Source organism: Eumetopias jubatus, unplaced genomic scaffold (genome assembly GCF_037043125.1).
Source record: "Eumetopias jubatus isolate StellerSeaLion01/CBP00866 unplaced genomic scaffold, mEumJub1_p1.0 scaffold_10, whole genome shotgun sequence".
Classification (NCBI taxonomy): domain Eukaryota; kingdom Metazoa; phylum Chordata; class Mammalia; order Carnivora; family Otariidae; genus Eumetopias; species Eumetopias jubatus.
In genome coordinates, this window is record NW_028274816.1 from 119,976,479 (window position 1) to 120,002,839 (window position 26,361).

A 26,361-nucleotide genomic window follows, 5' to 3' on the forward strand; every position below is an offset into this window, starting at 1 on the left:
AGAAATATGGATATCTGATAGGAAGAGGGTACAGTAATTTGGCCCACCTTGCTGAAGATGAATTGGCCAAAATTTGTGAATCTAATTCATGCTTGCAAGATGGAAAAATTACTAACATGGCATATTGCTGGATGTCTTTAGACCCCCAACTGAGAATCTTCCTGAAGGACTCCCCAATAAAAGGAGGAAATTAAGGTAAAAGTTGGAATTATTAAAAATAAAGTATAAGGGGTGCCTGGGTAGCTCAGTTGGTTAAGGGTCTGCCTTTGGGTTAGGTCATGATCTCAGGGTCCTGGGATCTAGCCCCTTGTCCAGCTTCCTGCTCAGTGGGGAGCCTGCTTCTCCCTCCACTCCTCCCTTGTTTTTTTCCTCTCTCTCTCAAATAAATAAAATCGCTTTAAAAGTAAAATGAAATAAAAGTATAAGTAATATATAAAATTTGGTTCACTGAGAAGATCAAAAACATAGATAAGCTTCCCAGAGGGGCTTATTTAAGGAAGGGAGAAAGAAAATTATATAATATTAGGGATTAGAAAGCGGATATAAACACAGATAAAAATGAGATTAAAACAATTAGAAGAGGATCATATAAAACTATGGCAAAAAAATGGAAAATTTCAAAAAAAATTGAAAATTTCAGGGCGCCTGACTGGCTCGGTCTATAGAGCATGTGACTTTTGATCTCGGGGTTGTAAGTTCAAGCCCACATTGAGTGTAGAGATTACTTAAAAATTAAAAATAAATAAAATAAATAAATTGAGGGGCACCTGGCTGGCTCAGTTGGGGAAGTGTGCAACTCTTGATTTCCGGGTTGTAAGTTTGAGCCCCACATTGGGTATAGAGATTACTTTGAAAAAAGTGGAATCCTTAGGGAAAAAATTGAAAACTTCACAGGAGTAAAAATTATTATACTCTTAGCTCAAAATCTGTCCAAAAAAAAGACTTTACCCTGTATCCTTTCCATAACATCCAGTGGAATATACACAGCAAAGGATTTTGCTGGGTTTGCCTCACAGTACAGAATTTGCTTTCTCCTGCTCAGGTTCTATACTCATGGCTCTTGTCTTTTTTGTTGTTGTTGTTGTTGTTGTTTTTTACAGGAAAGGATTTCTGCTTGGAAATTGAATGGCTACTGGGAAAATGAACATTAGTGTTGATTTGAAAACTAACTCTGCTGAACTGGTTTTAGGTGTGGGAGGAGTCGCTCTTGGGGAGAAGAATAGGAAAAAAATGAAAGATTGTCAACTTAGAAAAAAGCAGAATGAAAACATCTTACAAGCTATGATTGCTTTGCTGAATTCTGGAGGGGGAGTGATCAAGGCTAAAATTGAGAATGAAAACTATAGTTACCCAAAAGATGGAATAGGGTTAGATTTGGAAAGTTCTGTTGGAAATATTCTTCCATCTGTTCATAAATACCTACACTTTATGCAGCAAGGTGAATATTTTCTAATTTTTGTCAAATCATGGAGCTCAAAAACCTCTGGTTTACGAATTGTCACCTTGAGGTCCAATTTGTACAAAAGGGATGTAACATGTACAAATATCATGGATGCCACTGCTACGTCAGAGTTCCTCAGAGACAAGAACAAAACTAAGGGGAGATTGTATAGATCTAAATTGTCTCCAAAGCAGAATGCACAAGTAGAGAGTAACGTGAAGGCCTTGACTGATGACTTTTTTAACAGGACCCAACTTAGGTACAGAGAAAAAATCCCCTTTGCTGAATCCACACATGTTGAAATGAAAGCCTTCTCAACAGAAAAGTTGTTACAACGCATTAAAGAGATTCTCCCTCAATATTTTTCTGCATTTTCAAATACTGACGGAGGATATTTGTTTATTGGTTTAAATGGGGATGAAGTAATTGGCTTTAAAAGAGAAGTGAGTGATCTTAACAAGTTAGTTTCAGAAATAGAAAAATCCATTAAAAATTTGCCTGTCTATCACTTCTGTAAGGAGAAGAAGGAGATAACTTACTCATGCAAATTCCTTGAAGTATATAATGAAGGCCATCTTTGTGGATATGTCTGTGCCCTCAAAATAGAGCCATTCTGCTGTGCAGTGTTTGCTAAAGAGCCAGAATCCTGGCATGTGAAAGACAACAATGTGCGTAAGTTTACCATAAAGGAATGGATTTCCAACATACTGCCTGCGAACCCAAGTGAGGAAGGGAGATTAGGAAGGAGGCTCCGTAGGGCTAGGATGGCAGGTAGGTTTTCATTTGGGATTTGGGGTGACATCATAGTCTTCATATTTCAACACCTAATTTACTAATGTCTGGTGGATACAATCAATCATTCACTGTCTTATTTTCCTCTACCCACTTAGAGGATAGCTCTTCCATACAGAAACCACATTACCTTCTGTCAGTAACACAAGCTGGTGCAAAGATCCAATTAACCCTATTTTTCTTCCCTACCATCTCTTTACTCACTTCCAGTGAAAAAGCCTGTTGAATCCTTTTTCTTTCTGAGCTCAGTTTCAGTAACTGACCATTTCTTGCTGTCAGGACCACTTGCCTCTTTTATTTACCTTTCCTTCATCTGTCTTTACACCTATTTATTTCCCTTAAAAACTCTTCCCTCTTCCTCTTTTTTTTTAAAGATTTTATTTATTTGAGAGAGAGAGAGAGAGAGTGTGAGAGAGAGAGAACATGAGTGATGTGAGGGGCAGAGGGAGAAGCAGACTCCCTGCTGAGCAGGGAGCCCAATGCGGGCTGTAAACTGAAGGCAGACACTTAACTGACGGAGCCACCCAAGCACCTGCTTACCTCTTCCTCTTCTGTCTTTCCATCTGGGGGCCAAAATGTAACCCTAAGTTGGAGTGAATAAGAAAAAGAATAATGCTGGTATTTTATCTGATTTTGGAAAAGGAAAGCCTCAAATAAAGTTAGACTGCACTAGCAACTTTAAAATCTCTGAAAATGCAAGGTTCTTCCTTAGAATCTGCAAAACTCAGCAGTCCTTCACTAGCTATCTCATCTTCAAATTTTAATTGCCTTTAAAGTGAACCCAAGTACATGGCAATATATTCGATGACTCTTAATGCATTTTTCCTATTAGTTTTCATTCCAGGTACAGTGTGTTCCAGCCCCATCAAGGATTAAAATGTATTAAAATTGCAATTTGTGGGGTGCCTGGGTGGCTCAGTCAGTTAAGCATCCAACTCTTGATTTCAGCTTAGGTCATAATCTTGGAGTCATGAGATGAACCCCCGCCTCCAGCTTGCTGGGCATGGAGCCTGCTAAGATTCTTGCTCTTTCCCTCTCCCACTGCCCCTCCCCTGTGCTCTCTCTCCCTCTCTCTCTCAAAAAAAAAAAAAAAAAAGATGTTGAAAAAGGCATTAAAATTGCAATTTGTGGGGAACCTGCCTGGCTCAGTTGGTAGAGCATGTGACTTTTTTTTTTTTAAGATTTTATTTATTTATTTATTTATTTAGAGAGCAGGGGAGGGGCAGAGGGAGAGGGAAAGAGAGAATCTCAAACAGGCTCCACACCCAGCATGGAGCCTGATGTGGGACTGGATCCCACATCCCTGAGATCATGACCTGAGCAAAAATCAAGAGTTGGATGCTTAACCGACTGAACCACCCAGGCGCCCCAGAGCTTGTGACTCTTGATCATGGGGTTGTGAGTTTGAGCCCCATGTTGGATGTACACATTACTTAAAAATAAAATCTTGGGGGCGCCTGGGTGGCTCAGTCGGTTAGGCTACCACCTCTTAACTTCAGCTCAGGTCATGATCTCAGGGTCATGTGATCCAGTCCCACATCAGGCCCTGTGTTGGGCGTGGAGCCTGCTTGGGATTCTCACTCTCTCTCTCTCCCTCTGTCCCTCCCTGTCTCTCTCTCTCAAAAAAAAAAAAAACAAAACTTAAATAAAATACAAAATTGCAATTTGTGTCTGACCTAGGAATCTAACTACAATATCTAACAATATTTCTATTGGGAAAAAGGGGTTAAATCTAAGCAGACTTTTGATATACTATGCGTTAGTTAGATGGGGGAAGGGTCTCTCATGGCAGATTAAGAATGTGGTTTTTTATTTGTTTGTTTGTTTTAAGATTTTCCTGGGACAGAAAAGATGATCTTCCAACAACAAATATCAACGCCATTATACAGTCGTAAATCTGTTTAGAATTTGGAAAATGAGCAGCTGAGATATCACTTTCCAGGTAGTTTAATTCTGACTTCTTTGTTTGTTTGTTTTTCTTTTTATTAACTTAAATTCAATTAACTAACATATAATGTATTATTGGTTTCTGAGGTAGAGATCAGTGATTCATCAGTCCTTTTTTTTTTTTTTAAAGATTTTATTTATTTGAGAGAGAGAGACACAGTGAGAGAGGGAACACAAGCAGGGAGAGTGGGAGAGGGAGAAGCAAGCTTCCCGCTGAGCAGGGAGCCTGATGTGGGGCTCGATCCCAGGACCCTGGATTCATGACCTGAGCCAAAGGCAGATGCTTAATGACTGAGCCACCCAGGCGCCCCTCATCAGTCTTATATAATACCCAGTGCTCATTACCTCATGTGCCCTCTGTAATGTCTATCACCCAGTTACCCCATCCCCCCACCTCCCTCCCCTCCAAAGACCCTCAGTTTGTTTCATATGATTAAGAGTCTCTTATGCTTTGTCTCCCTCTCTGATTTCATCTTGTTTTATTTTGTCCTCTCTTCCCCTATGATCCTCTGTTTTGTTTCTTAAATTCCACATATCAGTGAGATCATATGATAATTGTCCTTCTCTGATTGACTTATTTCGCTTAGCATAATACCCTCTAGTTCCAACCAAATCATTGCAAATGGCAAGATTTCATTTCTTTTTTGTTTAATTTTATGTTATTTTAATCACCATACATTACATCATTAGTTTTTGATGTAGTGTTCCATCGTTCATTTGTTGCGTATAACACCCATTCAGTACGTGCCCTCTTTAATACCCATCACCAGGCTCACCCATCCCCCCACCCCCTCCCCTCTAGAACCCTCAGTTTGTTTCTCAGAGTCCATAGTCTCTCATTCTTCGTCTCCCCCTCCAATTTTCCCCCCTTCATTTTACCCTTCCTACTATCTTTTTTTTTTTTTTAACATATAATGTATTATTTGTTTCAGAGGTACAGGTCTGTGATTCAACAGTCTTACACAATTCACAGTGCTCACCATAGCACATACCCTCCCCAATGTCTATCAACCAGTCACCCCATCCCTCCCACCCCCCACCACTCCAGCAACTCTCAGTTTGTTTCCTGAGATTAAGAATTCCTCATATCAGTGAGGTCATATGATACATGTCTTTCTCTGATTGACTTATTTCGCTCAGCATAATACCCTCCAGTTCCATCCACATTGTTGCAAATGGCAAGATTTCATTCCTTTTGATGGCTGCATAATATTCCAGTGTGTGTGTGTGTGTGTGTGTGTGTGTGTGTGTGTGTGTGTGTGTGTGTAACTTCTTTATCCATTCATCTGTTGATGGACATCTTGGCTCTTTCCACCGTTTGGCTATTGTGGACATTGCTGCTATAAACATCAGGGTGCACATACCCCTTTGGATCCCTACATTTGTATCTTTGGGGTAAATACCCAGTAGTGTAATTGTTGGGTCATAGGGTAGCTCTATTTTCAACTTTTTGAGGAACCTCCATACTGTTTTCCAGAGTGGTTGCACCAGCTTGCATTCCCACCAGCAGTGTAGGAGGGTTCCCCTTTCTCTGCATTCTCGCCAACATCTGTCGTTTCCTGACTTGTTAGTTTTAGCCATTCTGACTGGTGTGAGGTGGTATCTCATTGAGGTTTTGATTTGGATTTCCCTGATGCTGAGTGATGTGGAACATTTTTTCATGTGTCTTTAGCCATTTGGATGTCTTCTTTGCAGAAATGTCTGTTCATGTCTTCTGCCCATTTCTTGATTGGATTATTTGTTCTTTGGGTGTTGAGTTTGATAAGTTCTTTATAGATTTTGGATACTAGCCCTTTATCTGATATGTCATTTGCAAATATCTTCTCCTATTCTGTTGGTTGTCTTTTGGTTTTTTTGACTGTTCCTTTTGCTGTTTGAAAGCTTTTTATCTTGATGAAGTCCCAATAGTTCATTTTTGCCCTTGCTTCCCTTGGCTTTGGCAATGTTTCTAGGAAGAAGTTGCTGCGGCTGAGGTCGAAGAGGTTGCTGCCTGTGTTCTCAAGAATTTTGATGGACTCCTGTCTCACATTTAGGTCTTTCAACCATTTTGAGTCTGTTTTTGTGTGTGGTGTAAGGAAATGGTCCAGTTTCATCCTTCTGCACGTGGCTGTCCAATTTTCCCAACACCATTTGTTGAAGAGACTGTCTTTTTTCCATTGGACATTCTTTCCTGCTTTATCGAAGATTAGTTGACCATAGAGTTGAGGGTCCATTTCTGGGCTCTCTATTATGTTCCATTGATCTATGTGTCTGTTTTTGTGCCAGTACCATACTGTCTTGATGATGACAGCTTTGTAATAGAGCTTGAAGTCTGGAATTGTGATGCCACCAGCTTTGCTTTTCTTTTTCAACATTCCTCTGGCTATTCAGGGTCTTTTCTGGTTCCATACAAATTTTAGGATTATTTGTTCCATTTATTTGAAAAAAGTTGATGGTATTTTGATAGGGATTGCCTTAAATGTGTAGATTGCTCTAGGTAGCATTGACATCTTCACAATGTTTGTTCTTCCAATCCATGAGCATGGAACGTTTTTCCATTTCTTTGTGTCTTCCTCAATTTCTTTCATGAGTATTTTATAGTTTTCTGAGTACAGATTCTTTGCCTCTTTGGTTAGATTTATTCCTAGGTATCTTATGGTTTTGGGTGCAATTGTAAATGGGATCGACTCCTTGATTTGTCTCTCTTCTGTCTTGTTGTTAGTGTATAGGAATGCCACTGATTTCTGTGCATTGACTTTATATCCTACCACTTGACTGAATTCCTGTATGAGTTCTAGCAGTTTTGGGGTGGAGTCTTTTGAGTTTTCCACATAAAGTATTACATCATCTGCAAACAGTGAGAGTTTGACTCCTTCTTGCTGATTCAGATGCCTTTTATTTCTTTTTGTTGTCTGATTCCTGACGCTAAGACTTCTAGTACTATGTTGAATAGCAGTGGTGATAGTGGACATCCCTGCCGTGTTACTGACCTTAGGGGGAAAGATCTCAGTTTTTCCCCATTGAGAATGATATTTGCTGTGGGTTTTTCATAGATGGCTTTTATGATACTGATGTATGTACCCTCTATCCCTATACTCTGAAGAGTTTTGATCAAGAAAGGATGCTGTACTTTGTCAAATGCTTTTTCTGCATCTATTGAGAGGATCATATGATTCTTGTTCTTTCTTTTGTTAACGTATTATATCACATTGATTGATTTGCGGATGTTGAACCAACCTTGCAGCCCAGGAATAAATCCCACTTGATTGTGGTGAATAATACTTTTAATGTACTGCTGGATCCTATTGGCTAGTATTTTGGTAAGAATTATTGCATCCATGTTCATCAGGGATAGTGGTCTGTAATTCTCCTTTTTGATGGGGTCTCTGATTTGGGGATCAAGGTAATGGTGGAGTCATAAAACGAGTTTGGAAGTTTTCCTTCCATTTCTGTTTTTTGGAACAGTTTCAGAAGAATAGGTATTAACTCTTCTTTAAATGTGGTAGAATTCCCCTGGGAAGCCATCGGTCCTGGATTTTTTGTTGGGAGATTTTTGATTACTGCTTCAATTTCCTTGCTGGTTATGGGTCTGTTCAGGTTTTCTATTTCTTCCTCGTTAAGTTTTGGTACTTTAGACGTCTCTAGGAATGCATCCATTTCTTTCTGATTGCCTAATTTGTTGGCATATAGTTGCTCATATGTTCTTATAATTGTTTGCATTTCTTTGGTGTTGCTTTTGAGCTCTCCTCTTTCATTCATGATTTTATTTATTTGGGTCCTTTCTCTCTCTCCCTCTCTCTTTCCCTCTTCTTCTTCTTCCTCTTTTTTTTAATGAGTCTGGCCAGGGGTTTATCAATCTTATTAATTCTTTCAAAGAACCAGCTCCTAGTTTTGTTGCTCCTAGTTTTGTTGATCTGTTTTACTGTCCTTTTGTTTCTATTTCATTGATTTATGCTCTAATCTTTATAATTTCTCTTCTCCTGCTGGGTTTAGACTTTATTTGCTGTTTTTTCTCCAGCTTCTTTAGGTGTAAGGTTAGGTTTTATATTTGAGACCTTTCTTGTTTCTTGAGAAAGGCTTGTATCACTATATACTTCCCTGTTAGGACTGCCTTTGCTGCATCCCAAAGGTTTTGAACAGTTGTCTTTTCATTTTCATTTGTTTCCATGAATTTTTTAAATTCTTCTTTAATTTCCTGGTTGACCCATTCATTCTTTAGTAGGATGCTCTTTAGCCTCCATGTATTTGAGTTCTTTCCAAATTTCCTCTTGTGTTTGAGTTCTAGTTTCAAAGCATTGTGGTCTGAAAATATGTAGGGAATGATCCCTATCTTTGGTACCTGTTGAGACCTGATTTATGATTCAGGATGTGATCTATTCTGGAAAATGTTCTTTGTGCACTCAAGAAGAATGTGTATTCTGTTGCTTTGGGATGTAATGTTCTGAATATATCTGTGAAGTCCATCTCGTCCAGTGTGTCATTCAAATCTCTTATTTCTTTGTTGAACTTTTGCTTAGATGATTTGTCCATTGCAGTCGGGGGGGGGGGCTGTTAAATACCCCTACTGTTATTGCATTATTATCGATGTGTTTCTTTAATTTTGTTACTAATTGGCTTATATAATTGGCTGCTCCCATGTTAGGGGCATAAATATATTTACAATTGTTAGATTTTGTTGGATAGACCCTTTAATTATGATGTAGTTTCGTTCCTCATCTCTTATTACAGTCTTTGGTTTAAAATCTGATTTTTCCGATATAAGGATTGCCACCTCAGCTTTTTTTGATGTCCATTAGCATGGTAGATAGTTTTCCACCCCCTCACTTTCAATCTGGAGGTGTCTTTGGGTCTAAAATGAATCTCTGGCAGACAGTACATCGATGGGTTGTGCTTTTTTATCCAATCTGATACCCTGTGTCTTTTGATTGAGGCATTTAGCCCATTTAAATTCAGAGTAACTATTGAAAGATATGAATTTAGTGTCATTGTATTACCTGTAAAGTCACTGTTTCTGTATATTATCTCTGTTTCTTTCTGGTCGCTGTTACTTTTGGGCTCTCTCTTTGCTTGGAGGATCCCTTTTAATATTTCTTGTAGGGTTGGTTTGGTGATCACAAATTCTTTTAGTTTCTGTTTGTCCTGGAAGCTTTTTATCACTATTTCTATTTTGAATGACATCCTAGCTGGATAAAGTATTCTTGGCTGCATGTTTTTCTCATTTAACACCCTGAATATATCATGCCAGTCCTTTCTGGCCTGCCAGGTCTCTGTGGATAGGTCTGCTGCCAGTCTAAAGTTTTTACTGTTATAGGTTACAGACCTCTTGTCCGCTGATGCTTTCAGGATTTTCTCTTGGTCTCTGAGATTTGCAAGTTTCACTATTGTATGTCAGGTGTTGACCTATTTTTTATTCATTTTGAGGAGGGCTCTCTGTGCCTCCTGGACTTGGATGCCTGTTTCCTTCCCCAAATTAGGGAAGTTCTCCACTATAATTTGTTCCAATATACCTTCTTCCCCCCCTTTCCTCTTCTGCAACCCCAATTATTCTAATAATGTTTCACTTTATGGTATCACTTAATCTCTTGAATTCTCCCCTCATGATCCAGTAATTGAAAATCTTTCCTTTTCTCAGGTTCTTTACTCTCCATCATTTGGTCTTCTATATCACTAATTCTCTCTTCTGCCTCAGTTATCCTAGCACTTAGAGCCTCCATTTTTTATTGCATCTCATTAATAGAGTTTTTTATTTCAACTTGATTCAATTTTAGTTCTTTTATTTCTCCAGAAAGGGATTCTCTTGTGTCTTCTATGCTTTTTTTCAAGCCCAGCTAGTATCTTTATAATTGTTATTCTGAACTCTAGTTCCAACATTTTACTTATGTCCATACTGACTAGGTTCTTGGCAGTCAGTACTGCCTCTTCTCTTTTTTGAGGTGAGTTTTTCTGTCTTGTCATTCTGTCCAGAGAAGAATAATGACCAAGAGAACAAAATACAAAAATGGCAACCATGACCCCAGAGAAATATACACTAAGCAAATCAGAAGAGACCCAAAACCAAAAAAATAAAAATAAAAAAAATTTTTTTAAAGAAAAGAAAAAAAGCCAATATTATCAAACAGGTGGACGGAATAGAGCAATACACTGGATCCTGTATTTTGGTCCGTTTGTTAGAAAAGTTAGATCCCAAAATTGTAAAGAAAGAAAAACCTACATAGTACAAAGATAAAATTAAATACAATGAAAGGATAGACTGTAACTGTAAAAATGAAAATTAAAACACAAGAAAAAACAAAAGAGAAAAAAACAACAACAAAAAAGGAAGGGATATAAACAGACAGGTCAACAGAACGGTGCAATACACTATATCCTGAGTGTATCTTGGTCAATTTGTTAGAAGAAACTACATCTCAAAATTGTAAAGAAAGAAAAACATATATATACAAAAATAAATACTGAAGGGATAGAATGCAACTGTAAAAATGAAAATTAAAAAAGATTTTAAAAAAAGAGTTGATAAAATAAGAAATTGGTTGAAAAAGGAAAAAGAAAATAAAATTAAAATTGAAAGACTAAAGAATCATGGAGGAAAAAACATGAATTCTATATGCTATATTTCCGCAGGGCTGGAGTTTTGCAGTTCTCATTGATTGGTAAATTGGTCTTGGCTGGATGTTCTTGCTGATCTTCTGTGGGAGGGGCTTGTTGCTTTGATTCTCAAGTGTTTTTTCCCCAGTTGGAATTGTATCGCCCTTGCCAGGGGGGCAGGCTAAGTAAGCGGCTCCAGTTTGCTCTATGTGGTTTTTGTTCCCTGAAGGCCTTCCACATGTCTTTAGAGGATGAGAATGAAAATGGTGGTCTCCCAATCTCCAGCCCCAGAGCCAAGAGCTTGGGGCCCCACTCCTCAGTGCACCCTCAGGGAAAAGCAGTCAATCACTCCTGTCTCCTTGGTCTCCGTCTGTACTCCATGCTCACGTGGCCTGTGATCGAGCATTTCTATCTCAGGCACAAGACCCTGCTTTGAGTCTCCAAACCCTGAAGACTCCTGTGGTGCACTCCTGAGCCGCTCCTCCCAGGGGAGGAAGGCAGAGGTCTTGCTGGGCCCCTGCTCAGAGGTCGTTCACTATTTATGGCAACCCTGAGCTGAAAGCCCTCTCCTGAGCTCGCTGTTTGCAGCCAGCTTCCCTGCTCCAATGCTTGGGAACTCTGCTGCACTCAGGCCCCCATGGTCTTCCTGTCACCCCAAGGATCCTGAGACCACACTGTCCCACCTAGGACTCCACCCGCTTTGCCACCTGGGTGTCTTTCAGGCCAGGATATCCCTCACTGGAGCAGACTTCTAAAAGTTCTGATTTTGTGCTCCGCTGCTATATCACTTTCTGGTAGCTGGCTGATGAATGCTCCCTCCCCCACAGTTTATCTTCCCATATATCACCTTGGATTCACTTCTCCACACCTCCTACCTTGCCGAAAGTGGTCACTTTTGTATTTGTAGAGTTGCAACTATTCTTTTCTTATATCTCAGGTTGAGTTCTCAGGTGTTCAGAATGATTTGATAGCTAGGTAGCTGAGTTCCTGGGCCCAGATGAAACTAAGGTCTCCTACTCCTCTGCCATCTTGGTTGTATCCTAATTCTGGCTTCTTTGGACTTGATGGTGTGAGTATGTTCCAACCTCCCTTTCTTCACATCAGCACCACCTTGAAATTTGTCATCAGAGCTCATGTGGGTGTTAACAGGCATACTTTGGTGTTCTTAGTCATTGAATATATCAGAGTCTAATTCTTTAGATTTTGATTAGACTTTTCTTGGTGTAATACGAACTGCTTTAATTGAAAGTAAGAGTAACAGTTTAGTTTAAACAAAAAGAGAAGTGGATCATGTCACCGGGATGTCTAGATTGAGATGCAGCCTCATGCACAGCTATATTCAGTTACTGGAGAAATGCCATCAATACTCAGCATGTCTAATTTATCTGTTTTTGTTATCGTTTGGGGGCAACATGTTGTTTTCTGCTATTTGAACAGTGTTACCTTGAATATTCATTTTCAGTCTTCTGGTGCATATTTGCAAGAGAGTCTCTTGGGTGCACAACTAGAAGTAGAATTGCTGAGTCAGGAGGTATGTGAGTGTGCAAGTACTAAGATAATGTCAAATTATTTTTTAAAGTAGATGAATCACTTCAGTCCCATCAACGGTATATTAGAAATGCCTCTATCTTCTCCAATTGTCAAATCTCATCTTTCTTCTTTTCACCATCCTTCATCTTCCCACTCAAATAGGTACAGAATGGTATCTCTCTGTGGTATGTATTTTCCTGGTTATTAACTTGGTAAAGCATCTCTTCTCATACTTATTGCCCATAAGTAAGTCTTCTAAGAAATGCCCATTCTGTCTTTTGCCCATTTTTCTATAGGGCTTTTGTCTTTGTCTTTTTCTTTCTTTTTTTTTTTTTTTAAGATTTTATTTATTTGACAGAGACAGACACAGCGAGAGAGGGAACACAAGCTCGGAGAGTGAGAGGGAGAAGCAGGCTTCCCAGGACCCTGGGATCATGACCTGAGCCGAAGGCAGACGCTTAATGACTGAGCCACCCAGGCGCCCCACTTTTGTCTTTTTCTTCTGATTTGTCAATGTAACTTACAGAGTCTAGAATCCAAATCCTCTTTTGGTCCCTGAATAGTTCCACTTTCACCCATTGATCTGCCATGCCACCACCAGCATATTATTAAATATATCTATATATAACTCTTATTTCTAGAATCTCTTTATGTACCCTCAGTCAATTTACTGGTCCTTAAATACACTTCACTGTCTTAATATTGTAATTTCATACTAAATAATCAGCAGCTGACAGGGTAAACTTTCTTTCATTCCTTTCCTTTGAGAGTGTCTTGGTAATTTTAGTCATTTACTCTCTCCTAGAGATTTTAGAATATAAATAACTGCTACAAAAAAAACGCTTGCAGAATTTTGATCGCAGTTACATAGATCTATAGATAGTTTGGGAAAGAAATGATATATTTATATCCGTTCATTTTTGTCCTCTACCATAGGAAGTCTCTCCATTTATTTAGAACTTCTTTAATGTCTTTATTTTTTAAAAAGTTTTATTTATTTATTTGAGAGAGAGAACACAAGCCGGGAGGAGGGACAGAGGGAGAGGGAGAAGCAGATCCCCCACTGAGCAGGGAGCCCGATGCGGGGCTCGATCCCAGGACCCTGAGATCATGACCTGAGCCGACGGCCGACACTTAACTGACTGAGCCACCCAGGCGCCCTTCTTTAATGTCTTATAAATTTCTGTGTGCAAGTTTTGTCAATCATTTGTTACCTTTATTACTAGCTTCTTCTACTTTTTTTGTTGTTGTGAATGATGTTTTTCTTTAAAAGTTTCAATTTATCATTGTTTGTTGCTGGTGTGTAGAAATGCAACTGACTTTACAAGTTGATTTTATATTAGACCACCTTGCTAAACTTTCTCTTTATTTTTAATGATTTGTCCCTAGATTCTTTTTATGTTCTTTATGAACAGTATACTGATTTTAAAATGTTGTTTCCTTATGCTTTTCGTTTTTTCCTAATCTTTTGCTTTTAATTTTTTTTCGTGTCTTAATGAACCCATGAGGACTTTGGGTATAATTCTAAATGGAAATGGTCTTACGTCAGATCTTTTTTTTCCTTTTTTAAGATTTTTATTTATTTGTCAGAGAGAGAGAGATAGAGAGCAAGAGAGAGGGAGAGCATGAGCAGGGGCAAGGGCAGAAGGAGAAGCAGGCTCCCTGCCAAGCGAGGAGCCCGATGCAGGACTTGATCCCAGGACCCTGGGATCATGACCTGAGCCAAAGGCAGACACTTAACCAACTGAGCCACCCAGGCATCCCTTACTTCAGATCTTAAAGAGAATTATTTCTGTGATTTTCTCATTTAAATTGAGGTTTACATTAGGTATTTTTGAATATACCATTTATTAGATTAAGAAAGTTCCATGATATTCCTAGTTTAGTAAATGATTTTTCTTTTTATCATGAATAAATATTGAATTTTATCAAACATGTTCTGTTTCTGTTGTCACAAATGTTTATCCTTTTCATTTGTTAACTGACAAATGACATGTTAGTATTTTATATTAAACAATTTTTGCATTCCTGGAACAGATCCAGTTGGATATTGGAGTATTAATCTCTTTAATACACTTTTATTCAGTTTACTAATTTTTTATTCAGAATTTTTGCATCTAAATTCATGCATTGTAGGGTCTAATAATAGTCCTCTCTCTTTCTTTATTTAGTGTTTGAATCAAAATAACAGTGAAAGCAGAATAAGTTGGGGATATTTCCTCTTTTTCTATCCTCCAGAAAAATTTATATAAATTGGAATATGTTGTTTGAGATTTTGGTAGAACTTGCCTGTAAAAGTATCTGAGCCCTTTGTGAGAAGATTTGTAACTACTATTTCTAATTCTTTAATAATTAAAGGACTACTCAGGGTTTTTGTTTCCTTGAGTTGATTTTGGTAAATTATATTTTTAAGGAATTATGATTTCAGTAGCTGGTATTTCCATATCAGTCTGATCAGTCTGACATCTCATCTTTTATATCCTTATTTCAGGCTTTTTCCCTAAGAGAACATAAAATTTACTTATTTTGTGAAATAAGCACTTTTAAAACAGTTTGCTTTTCTTAGATATCTTATATGTTAATCTTCTGTCTTGTATTTCACTCTAAAATATTTTCACTAACTTCTTTATGAGAAAATGTGGTATTTAGGACCTATTAAAATAATATTACGTCAAAGGGATTCAGAGTGTCCCAACCTAGCCCAAACTTAGGGAGGGAGCTCCCCTTCCTTAGAAATTCCTGAGTGACATATAAACCCAATAGAAAATGACACCCATAGTGACCTGACCTGGAACACATAACTTAGACTATAAGTCTACATGGAGACTTTCCTTTGACTCAAGCCAAATTAGAAGGAGTTTCTAAAACCTGAGTGTTCAGCTGAGTTGCTGAATATTTATTGTTGAGATTTATTTCTAGCAATTCCAAGTCTTGTTGCTTTTGGAATGAAGTTGTTCTGTCATCATGTATTCTAACTATGAATTGCTGTTATATAGGAAAATACTACAGTTACTATATTTACTATATCAATCCACTATCTTAGTAATTGTAATTGCTTTTCAGTTATTTCTCCTGGTTTTTTGGCACACCATAATAAAGTTAATTTGGTTCATTCATTTTCTTTTTAAGATTTTATTTATTTATTTGACAGGACACTGGGATCATGACCTGAACCGAAGGCAGACTCTCAACAACTAAGCCACCCAGGTGCCCCAATTTGGTTCATTCTTTTCCAGTATTTGTTATTTCTTTTCTTTCAACCAGTGCTTTTCTAAGATTGTGAAATATGCCTACAGAAATGAACATGAAACTAAATGAACAATATAATGAAACAGTTGTGTATAAATAGCTGTATATCTATCACCCAAATCAGAAAATAAATCATCAGTATCACCCTAAAAATCTCCTGTGTTCTTTCCTGGTCACATCCCCACCCTGAGTTACCTCCATGCTAATTTTATGCTAGTCACATTTTCACCATTCTTTATAATTTTATCTTCTATGTGCTCATCCCTAAAAATACAGCTTTGTTTTGCTTATTTTTGAACTTACTAAAATGGAACTACACTGTATATATTGTTTTTGTGCTGCTTCCTCATTCGAGATTATATTTGTTAGATGTTGTGTATAGTTCATTAATCTTCCTTGCAATAAAATATTCCTATGTGAACATACAACTATTTTTTTTATAAATTCTACTGCTATGTTGATTTGAGTCATACCCAGTTTGATCTGTTATAAAGAATGCTGCTTCAGACACCCTGTGGGCATTTGCATCTATTTCCTGAGCACAAGTGGAATTGTTGGGTCATAGGGTATTTGTATTTTTTAAAAAGATTTTATTTATTTATTTGACAGAGAGAGAGCCAGCACAAGTAGGCAGAGCAGTAGGCAGAGGCACAGGGAGAATCACGCTCCCCACTGAGCAGGGAGCCTGATGTGGGACTCTATCCCAGGACCCTGGGATCATGACCTGAGCCAAAAGCAGATGCTTAACTGACTGAGCCACCCAGGCACCCCAGGGTATTTGTATTTTTAACTTTAGTTGTTAATGCCAAAATGTTTCCCGATTTACATGTTTACCCAATCTTCCACATCCTCAGCCATACAAGATAGGCAACATTTGAAAAACTTTAAATAGGCCACATTTAAATGTTGCCTGTCTTCTAGGCACCTATAGGTATTTTGTTATAAATTTAATTTGCATTAATTTGTTCTTTGGTTACTAATGAAGTTGGGAACTTTGTCATATGCTTATTGATTACTTGAAATTCCTTCTCTGAAAAATGTTGCTTAAAGCATCTTTGTTTTGGTTTGTCTTTTTTTCTTATTGATTTGTAGGAATTAAAAGTATAATCTAAATACATGTCTTCTGTGTGTTGTTTATGTTGTAGATCTCTTCTCCCATTGCATGACTTTTCCCACTCCCTGTGTTTTGTGTTTTGATGAAAAGAAGTTCTTAATTTTAATGAAGTCATATTTATCATTTTTTTCCTATAGTTTTCTTTGTGGAGATATATATATGTGTATATATACACATATATATATATATTTTGAAGATTTTATTTATTTATTTGACAGAGAAAGACACAGCGAGAGAGGGAACACAAGCAGGGTGAGTGGGAGAGGGAGAAGCAGGCCTCCCGCTGAGCAGGGAGCCCGATGCAGGGCTTGATCCCAGGACCCCGGGATCATGACCTGAGCCGAAGGCAGACACTTAACGACTGAGCCACCCAGGTGCCCCTGTGGAGTTATTTTTGACTGCTAAATGGTTCTTTAAAGATTACAGTATTCAATTTTACTATTTATTCTTTAGTCAATTTCAGCAAGTTATATTTTTCTAGAAATTTGTATCTTCTAAGTGTTCAAATTCAGTGACATAAAATTGTTCGTAATAATCTCTTACAATTTTTCATTGTCTGCAGGATCTCTAGTGATGTCTTGTTTTGAATTCCTGATATTGATTTTTTGTACTTTTTCTATTTTTAAGTTCTTGGCCAGGCATGCTGGAAGACTCACATTGGTATTGTTTTCATTATTCTTTTCCAAGAACCAACTTTTGACTTTATTTATTGTGTCTATTGTATGTATCCTTTTAAAATTAGGTTTTGCTCTTGTTTGTATAATATCCTTTCTTTTTTTTTTTAAATCTGGTTTTATTTTTAAATTTAACTCTATGCCCAACATGGGCTCAAACTCACAATCCTGAGATCAAGTCATATGCTCTACCAACTGAGTCAGCCAGGTGCCCCTCTTTTTCTTTTCTTGGGTTTATTTTGATGTTCTTTTTCTTGTTTCTTGAGATGCTTAAGTCAGTATTAATCCTTTTTATCCCAATATAAGCACTTAAAATATTCACCTCTATGTCCTATTAAGTAAAATTTTAAAATTAAAATATAGCATACGTACAAGAAAGTGCAGAAGCCATACACACTTGATAAATTTTCACAAAGTGAACATGCCTCTGTAATCAATATCCATATCAAGAAAATAAAACATTACAAGCACTTGAGAAGCCTCCCTCCTGTATTCTTTAAGTCATTATTCTACAAAAATGCAATCATTTTTCTGACTTCCATATCCATAAGTTTGTTTTGCCTGTTTTTGAACAGTTGTTGATAAATACCTCTTAACTTTTTAATGTCCATAGAAACTACAAGGACGTCTTTTTTATTCTGGATATTGATAACTTATTTTTTCCCTCTTTTTTTCTTGATAAGTCTTGCTAAGTGTTTATTTTATTGATCTTTTCAAAGAACCAACTTTGGGGTGCCTGGATGATTCAGTCAGTTAAGTGGCTGACTCTTGATTTCAGCTCAGGTCATGATCTCAGAGTTCTGGGATCAAGCTCTGCATCCAGCTCCCTGTTGGGCTCTGTGCTTAGCAGGGAGTCTGCTTCAGGTTTCTCTCTCTCTCTCTTTCTCTGCCCCTCCCCCCTTGCACATTCTCTGTCTCTCAGATAAATAAATCTTTTTTTTAAAAGAGCCAACTTTGACTTTGCTGATTTTCTCTATTCTTATTTTTTTAAGATTTTTTTAAAAAGATTTTATTTATTTATTCGAGAGAGTGAGAGAGAGAGCACAAGATGGAGGAAGGTCAGAGGGAGAAGCAGACTCCCTGCCCAGCAGGGAGCCCGATGAGGGGCTGGGAGTTAAATAGTTAAATAGTTAAATTTGTTCTATCCTGGGACTCCTGGATCATGAGCTGAGCTCAAGGCAGACGCTTAACCGACTGAGCCACCCAAGCACCCCTAAGATTTTATTTTTAAGTAATCTCTACACCCAACATGGGGCTTGAACTCACAACCCTGAGATCATGAGTCACATGCTCCAACAACTGAGCCAGCCAGGTGCCCCTCTATTGTATTTTTTCTTTCAATTGCAGTGATATCTCCTCTTACCCTTATTTTTTTTCCTTTTTAAAAACTTGTGTGTGTGTGTGTGTGTGTGTGTGTGTGTGTGTGTGTGTGTGTAGTTTGCTGTTCTTATCTGACAATAAGGCTGAAAGCCTAGGTAACTGATCTTAGGTTTTTTCTTTTTCAAGAAATTTATTTTAGAGCCATTGATTCCTCCCCACTCAGAATTATTTTAACTATACCCCAAAGGTTTCATATGTTGTGTTTTCATTTTCATCTAGCTCAAAATATTTTTTTATTTCCACTGTGCTATTTTAACTTATAGGTTGTTTGAAAATATGTTGCTTAATTTTCAAACACTGGAGATTTGTATTGATCTTTCTGCTTTTTTTGATGTATTACCTATTGCCATGTAATAAACTCCCCCAAAATGTAGCAGCTTAAATTATCAAGAAACGTTTATTATGTCACTCTTTCAGTGGGTCAGGAATCTGGGAGTCGCTTAGCTGGGTGATTCTGATTTCAAGTCTCTCAGTATGTTGCAATCAAGCTATGGGCCCCATCTCTTTTAAAGGGTCAGCTGGGGGAGAATCTATTCCCAAGCCAGCAACTAAGGTTGTTGGCAGTCCTCAGTTCCTCTTTGGCTGTTGGTCAAATACTTTAGTCCCTCCCTACATGAATCTATTCTTGAGTTACTTGAGTATCCTCATGGAATAGCAGCTTCCCCCAGAGTGAGCAGTTGGGGTAGGGGGTGAAGAAACATGTTCTCTAGTCTTTTATAACCTAGTCTCACTATCACTTCTGCTATATACTTTTGGCAGAATTCTGGTAAATGTGGAAGGGGACAAACACTTAGGCTAAGTTCACTAATTGTGTTGTTCAAATCTACTATGTCCTTACTGATTTTTGTTGTCTGTCTCTGAAGATTTTGTCTATCAGTTAGTGAGAGAAGTGTGTTAAAATAGTCAGCTAAAATTATCTATATCTCCTTCTACTTCTGTCAAATTTGCCTTCTATTATTTTTTTTTTAGATTTTATTTCTTTATTTGAGAGAGAGAGACAGAGATAGTGAGAAAGAGCACAAGTGGGGAGGAGAGGGAGAAGCAGGCTCCCTGCAGAGCAAGGAGCCTGATGCGGGACTCAATCCCAGGACCCTGGGATTCATGACCTGAGCCGAAGGCAGACGCTTAACTGACTGAGCCACCCAGGCGCCCTGCCTTCTATTATTTTGAACCCATTTATCAGGTACATACAAATGTGTTGTATTTTCCTTTGACTTGACTCTTTTATCAATATAAAATGGATTTTCTATGTGAACAACCCTGCTTTCTGTTAATAGAAAAAGGTATTAGTATTTACTTTCTAATTTTAATAATTCTTATTTCTTCACCTTATTACACTGGCTAGGATTAAAATCTCAGAAAAATGTTGAATACAAGAACTGAAAGTAGAAAATTTTCTTTCTCAATCTTAAGGAGAAAGTGTTCTGTATTTCTTTTCTTAGGTGCCCTTTATCATATTGATTAAGTTCCCCTTTATGTCTCATTTTCTGAGAGTACTAGGGAAATAATTTTATCAAATGCTTTTTCTGGATCTATTGAGATGACCATATCCCCCCCCCCCACCTTTTTCTGTTAATATGGTTAATTATATTGGATGGTATTTTTTAAATGTTAAACATACCTTGCATTCCAAAATAAACCTCATTTAGTCATGTCGTATTATTCTATTTATATATTTCTAGATTCTGTTTGCTAATATTTTGCTGAGAAATCCTTTTTGTCTGTGTTCATGAGGGATATTGGTCTGTGGCTTTCTTTTCTTGCATTGTCAGGATTTGGAATCAGAATTATTCTAGCCTTATAGGATGTGCTGAGATATGTTCATTGTTCCTAGTTTCTGAAAGAGTTTGAGTAAGAGTGGTGATATGTTTCCTTATATATTTTATAAAAATCACTGTTGAAACTCCCTGAAGTTTTCCTAATGGGAAGATTTTGGTAATGAACAAAATTTGTTGAATAGATATAGACCTGTTCAGATTTTCTGTTTTTTCTCATGTTGGTTTTGGTGTTTTATTTTCATAGATTTTGTCCATTTCATCTCATTTGTCAAATATATTGGCAAAAAATGTTTATAAATTGTGTATAGCATTCTCTCTCTTTTCTTTTTTTAGAGTGAGAGAGAGCAGGAGTGGGGAGGGGCAAAGGGAGGAGAGAGAATCTTAAGCAGGCTCCATGCTTAGCACAGAGCCTGACACGGGGCTCAATCTCACAACCCTGAGATCATGACCTGAGCCAAAATCAAGATTAGAATGCTTAACCGACTGAGCCACCCAAGCACCCCTATAGCATTCTCTTTTAGTCTTTTAAACATGTGTAGATCTGTGCTGATACAGTATTTTTATTTCTATTATTCATCTGTGCTTTTTCTCTTTTTTGTGATGACTCTTGTAAAGGGCTTATCAATTTAATTTAATTTTCAAAGAACCAACTTATGGATTTGGTAATTTTATCTGTTGTTTGTTTTCATTGATTTCTGTTCTGCGATTATAACTTCCTTTCTTCTACTTACTTTGGATTTGTTAAAGTGGAAACTAAGATCATTTAATTTTAAGACTTTTCCCTTTTTAACACAAGCTTTATATTTCTCTCTAAGCACTACTTTATTTGCATCCCACAAATTTTTATATGTTGAATTTTACTTATTCAGTTTGAAAGTTTTTCTAATTTTCCTTATGATGGATGTTATTTAGAATTTTCCTGTTCAATTTTCAAATACTTGGGGATTTTTTAGACATCTTACTGTTACTGATTTCTAATTTAATTTTACTGTGATCAAAGAATATACTCTGTAAGACTTAAGCCTTTTGAGTAAGTATCTGACAGCCGTGAATCCCAACCTCTTTTTCCTCAGCCTAGTAAGACTGCTGATTTCTGCTTGGGCTCTATTCACCCATTACATGATATAGAAAGTATCCTTAGGCCAAAAGCTGGGGTGAATGTGAAGCAACTTCCTGTGCTTCCTGTCTATCAAAGATCGTAAACTTTTAAGTTGTGCTTGTATTGGTTGTTCCTCTGATCTTCAAATCACTCTTATTTATTTTGTACAGCTTTCATAGTTGTTTTTGGTGGGAGGATTCTTCTGGGACAAGCTACTTTGTCATGGTTGGAATTGGAAGTTTCCCAGTGATTTAAAATTTATTCTAATTATTGTCACATCTAGTGCCACCAGGAAAGAGATATTCTGGAAGCCCTCTGCAAGAAACTGTTCTTACAACACAAAGGACTTGCACAATTAACATGTAAAGAAATGGGCTCTGTTGGTCCAGGGACATTGATATTTTCTAGGACCTGGTCTTTGCATCTGGGCTTGCAAAAGAACCAGAATGTAATCTGTGGTGCTCTTCTAATTGCCCAGGGCTATCCACTAGTCCTACATACCTTCTTCAGGGTACTAAATAAAGAGTTAACAGGCTACTCTTTGCAAGCTGCCTTCACTTTAAAGCATGAACTGGTAAAAATGGGTGGTTACACTGGGAAGGTGTCGTGCCAAAGATCTTCTACTTGAGTGAAGAGCTTTCCACATTGACTGAAGACAATGCAAGTTCTTTTCACTGATATAAGCGCCCAGATATTTTATCCCGAATCCCACAATCTTGAAACCACCCAAACAGTAAGAGACTTGAATCAGGCCCTTTATACAGTCCTGATGACATTTTTTGAGTGACCAGTTTACTTCTGAGATTTGTCAACACCTCTTAGATGACCAGTATGAAATATTTTCAGAGGAATGACACAAAGATGTTTAAATCTTTTCCAAGTCTCACCTGAATCATGGCAACTGGACCAGACTACAAAGATGTTTTTCATTGTATAATCAATGATATCTTTAATTCTGTAAAAATATGCCTTTGAAAAACTTTGCAAGGTAAGAAACTTGTTGGGATGTTAGAAAATCAAGTTAGTCTTTGCTTCCTCCTAAATGATCTTCATAGATGTTACTTAAGGGTTATTTAGGAACATTAATTTGTTAATCATTCTGTGCAGTTTCTTATTTACTCTCTGCATAGTTCATGGATAGATTTTCTTCCAGTTTTAAATTGGGGAAAATTGCAATACTTTTATTTTTAACAACAACAACAATGGAAATTTCCCAGGATGTAGACAGAAAACCTTTATTACTTAGAAAAGATTGGGGCACCTGGCTGGCTCAGTTGGTAGAGCATACAACTCTTGATCTCAGGGTCATGAGTTTAAGCCCACATTGGGCCTAGAGCTTACTTTAAAAAATTAAAAAAAAAAAGAAAAGAAAACATCATCATTGATGACGCTCACAATTTCCATAATGAAAATGAAGAAGGTAAAATTTATTATCCCTTCCTTCAAAATCTCTTGATCTTCATGGACTACCTTTACACTCTTCAGGTGGAGGAGTTACAGCTTTTTTAACTGCTCAGCTAGCATCGTAAGAACTCACCAGAATGGTCACTTTCTTTTTCTGTAAGCAGTTATGAATAAGGTGAATTGAAAAAAAATCCAGAAAATTCTCTTTAACATAGTTTTGGAGGAAAACAGCCAGAGCATTAGTAGAAACCCTTTCAGACAATGACTATTTTCATCAAGAAGGGGAAGGAACACCAGAGTTTGACATTTTCCAGTCATCTAAGATGAGCTGGGAGACTAAGATGAAGCTTAACAGAGCTGGATGCACCTTTGACTACGTGTTGTGGATCCATGTCTAAGACATTCAGTTAGGATGAATTTAGTGGGATCTTGGAACAGAGAAGAGAACCCAGGTTCACCAGCAAGGCTTCAGCCTTCTCTATCACTATGTTCAATGCCAGAAGAAGTAAAGCAATGCATACAGAATTCTGGGGAAAATTAAGTTTTACATAACCATATTTTACCAAACCAAGATATCATTTGACTATGAAGTAAATAAGCAAACACTTTTAAAAAAAGATTTTATTTATTTATTTGAGAGAGAGTGCAAGCATGAGCAGGGGGTGGGGGGGAAGGGAGGGGAAAAAAGAAAAGTAGAGGAGAGGGGGAAGCAGCCTCCCCACTGAGCAGGGAGGCTGATGAGGGGCTGCATCCCAGGACCCTGAGATCATGACCTGAGCTGAAGGCAGACACTTAACCAACTGAGCCACCCAGGTGCCCCAATAAGCAAACACTCTTATCAAAGAACCTAGGGGACATAGTTCTCTAATATCTTCTTGAAAAACTACTTTGTAGTGAAGTCCAGCTGATGAATTTATGAACCAAAATAAAGAATAAAAAAAAAATGTATGAACACACTTACTCCCCGAGTTTCTCCAGTGCCAAACCCCAGCTGTGTTTCCCCCGCCCTGCCCAGCACAACAGGCCAGCTGCCAGGGTGCAGACCTTGCACGGAGCCCTTACACAAACTGCTAGTGTTCAGTGATGTGGGCATAGACAAGACCAGCATCATCAAGAACTACATGCACCAGAACTCCTCGCACTACCAAGCCACCATTGGCATGGACTTGGCACTCAAGGTTCTCCACTGGAACCTGCAGACCTTGGTACACCTGGCACATTGCAGGTCAAGAACGATTTGGAAAAATGACAAGGATCTATTACCTGGAATCTATGAATTGTTTATTGTCTTCAGTATCAGTAGGCATCCATATCTGAAACAGAGGCAAATTGGAAAAAAAACAATTTGGATTCAAAGTTAACCAATGGGGAAAAAAAGAATTAACCAATGGCAACCCAGTTTCAGTGGTTCTGCTGGCCAAAAAAAAAAATGTGACCATGGGAAGAATGTGCTGATGAACAATGAGACCAGTTCATGGTACATGATATTATAGGATGATTTGAAACATCTGCAAGGAAACTGTAAACACTGATGAAGCCTCCAGATATCTGGAGAAACATATTAAAATACACCCAGGATTTTAATTTATTTTAATTTATGGAGGTAACAGGGAAATGTTTTCTAGAAGGCATAAGGGGAGGGCTGTTAATCTATTGGAATATTTAATGTCTTATTTTTATTGGTAGTAACACAAGTATGTTTATGAAAATGTATTGAGCCATACACTTGTGATATGTATACTTTTAAATATGTATGTTACACTTAATAAAAAGTTGAAATGGAATATAAGTGAATTGTCATGGAAAGAAGGCTTGAATGCATGCACACGCACACACTAGTAGTATTTGTATGTGACCAAGGGGAATGAGTGATTATGTCAGAGATGCAGGGCAGAAGGTCATGGTGGACAACTGGAAGGATTAGTAGAAGGCATTGCGAGTGAGTTGTCCTTTCCCCAGGGGATCATGACGTTGACTAATATGAGGCAGATGCCTTTGGGGGAAAGCAATAATCTTCATTGATTTTTACAATAGCATAGATAGTAGTAACTTCTATCAGATTTTCCTTTAGGCATGGGAGTATAGGGGTATACAATTTGGCAGAAAGCAAGCAGTATACCAGGATCATGGGCTAGGCAGACAGTGAACTCAGAAACATAATAGAATCTCTAATATCAAAAGAAGAAAAAGCAAAAATTTCCTGTGTTCAATTTGCTCCTTAGGAGATACAGTCTATGGATGTTACTGAAGCAGAGGTTTTAGTGTTTGAGGCTGAAGTTGTTCTCTAGCACAGGAGGCGAAGTTATCTACCACAGCAAGGTCTTGGGCAGGGGTGGTGTTGTCTGAGGCAAAGTCATCTCCAACCATGAGTTCTTGGCCAGGACAGTGTCATCTCGGAAATGGGAATTAGGCATTTTTTCTAAGTGGGTACCTACTTGGGTTGCTGTAGGTCTCAGCATTAACTATATTTGCTTGAAACAATGGCTTGCTTGGAGGGTTTGGGCCTCTGGATTGTAAAGCAATGAAAGCACCCAATCTGTGCTAATAAGATCAACAGACATCAGGTGTGTAGGTAGGCAGCTGCATTTGATAGGGTTTTTTTGTTTGTTTGTTTTATTTGCCTGTTTATTTTGTGGTGGAATTTTTAAAAATATTTTATTTATTTATTTGAGAGAGAGAATGGGAGGGAGAGGGAGAGAGAATCTGAAGCACATTCCACGCTGAGCAGAGCCAGCCGTGGGGCTCGAGTCCCCAAATGCAAGATTGTGACCTGAGCCGAAACGAAGAGTTGGATGCTGAGCCACCCAGGCGCCCCTATTTTGTGGTGGAATTTTAGGCTCACATGAGTGCGATATCAGGTAAGTAGCTGCCTGTCCATGGGATAATCAATGTTAATTGGTCCCAGGAGAATGTGCATCCTGGATTTGGCCTTCAGCCTTTATGGAATGGGGCAAGATTGAAAATTTATAAAAATAGGTTAAGGCCCAGGGTAAGATAAAGACATATCTAGAGGACTACTTATTGGACTGGAAATTTAAAAGGAATTATTTGAGGAAGTCATTGTTTCTCAGTTAAACAGGCTATTTGGACCTACTAGGAAAATGAAAGTTCTATTGAATGCCTCCTGCAAGAGCCCAGCATTGTTTATTTTGCCAAGTGAAATGTATGCATTGTTTATTACCAATAAAGTCTATAACTCTGAAGAGACTAAGAGTGTTCTGGCAAGATCTCATATTGTGGCTTTAGTATATGTAGAGCCACAGATGATTTTGATTTATATTTTGAGTACCTGTGAGGTAAGGGATTTATGGTCCTTGTCCCAAACACCAGCAAAAACAATGAAGCAAAAAAGTCTGGTGACTTCAAATGTGAATTGTAGGATATGTTGT

General features: G+C 37.9%; 1 protein-coding gene and 1 pseudogene across 1 annotated transcript; both read left to right on the top strand.

Annotated features, from left to right (window-relative positions):
* Positions 1-1,140: 1,140 nt before the first annotated feature.
* Positions 1,141-22,422, top strand: SLFN12 (schlafen family member 12). The gene is given in 8 exon segments (XM_088027336.1): positions 1,141-2,164; positions 4,065-4,124; positions 6,062-6,087; positions 20,105-20,117; positions 21,868-22,170; positions 22,173-22,243; positions 22,245-22,345; positions 22,347-22,422. Coding segments are annotated over 8 exon segments (1,674 nt in total).
* A 1,497-nt stretch (positions 22,423-23,919) lies between these two features.
* On the top strand, positions 23,920-24,556 carry LOC148163478 (ras-related protein Rab-38 pseudogene; annotated as a pseudogene).
* The last annotated feature ends 1,805 nt before the right edge of the window (positions 24,557-26,361 follow it).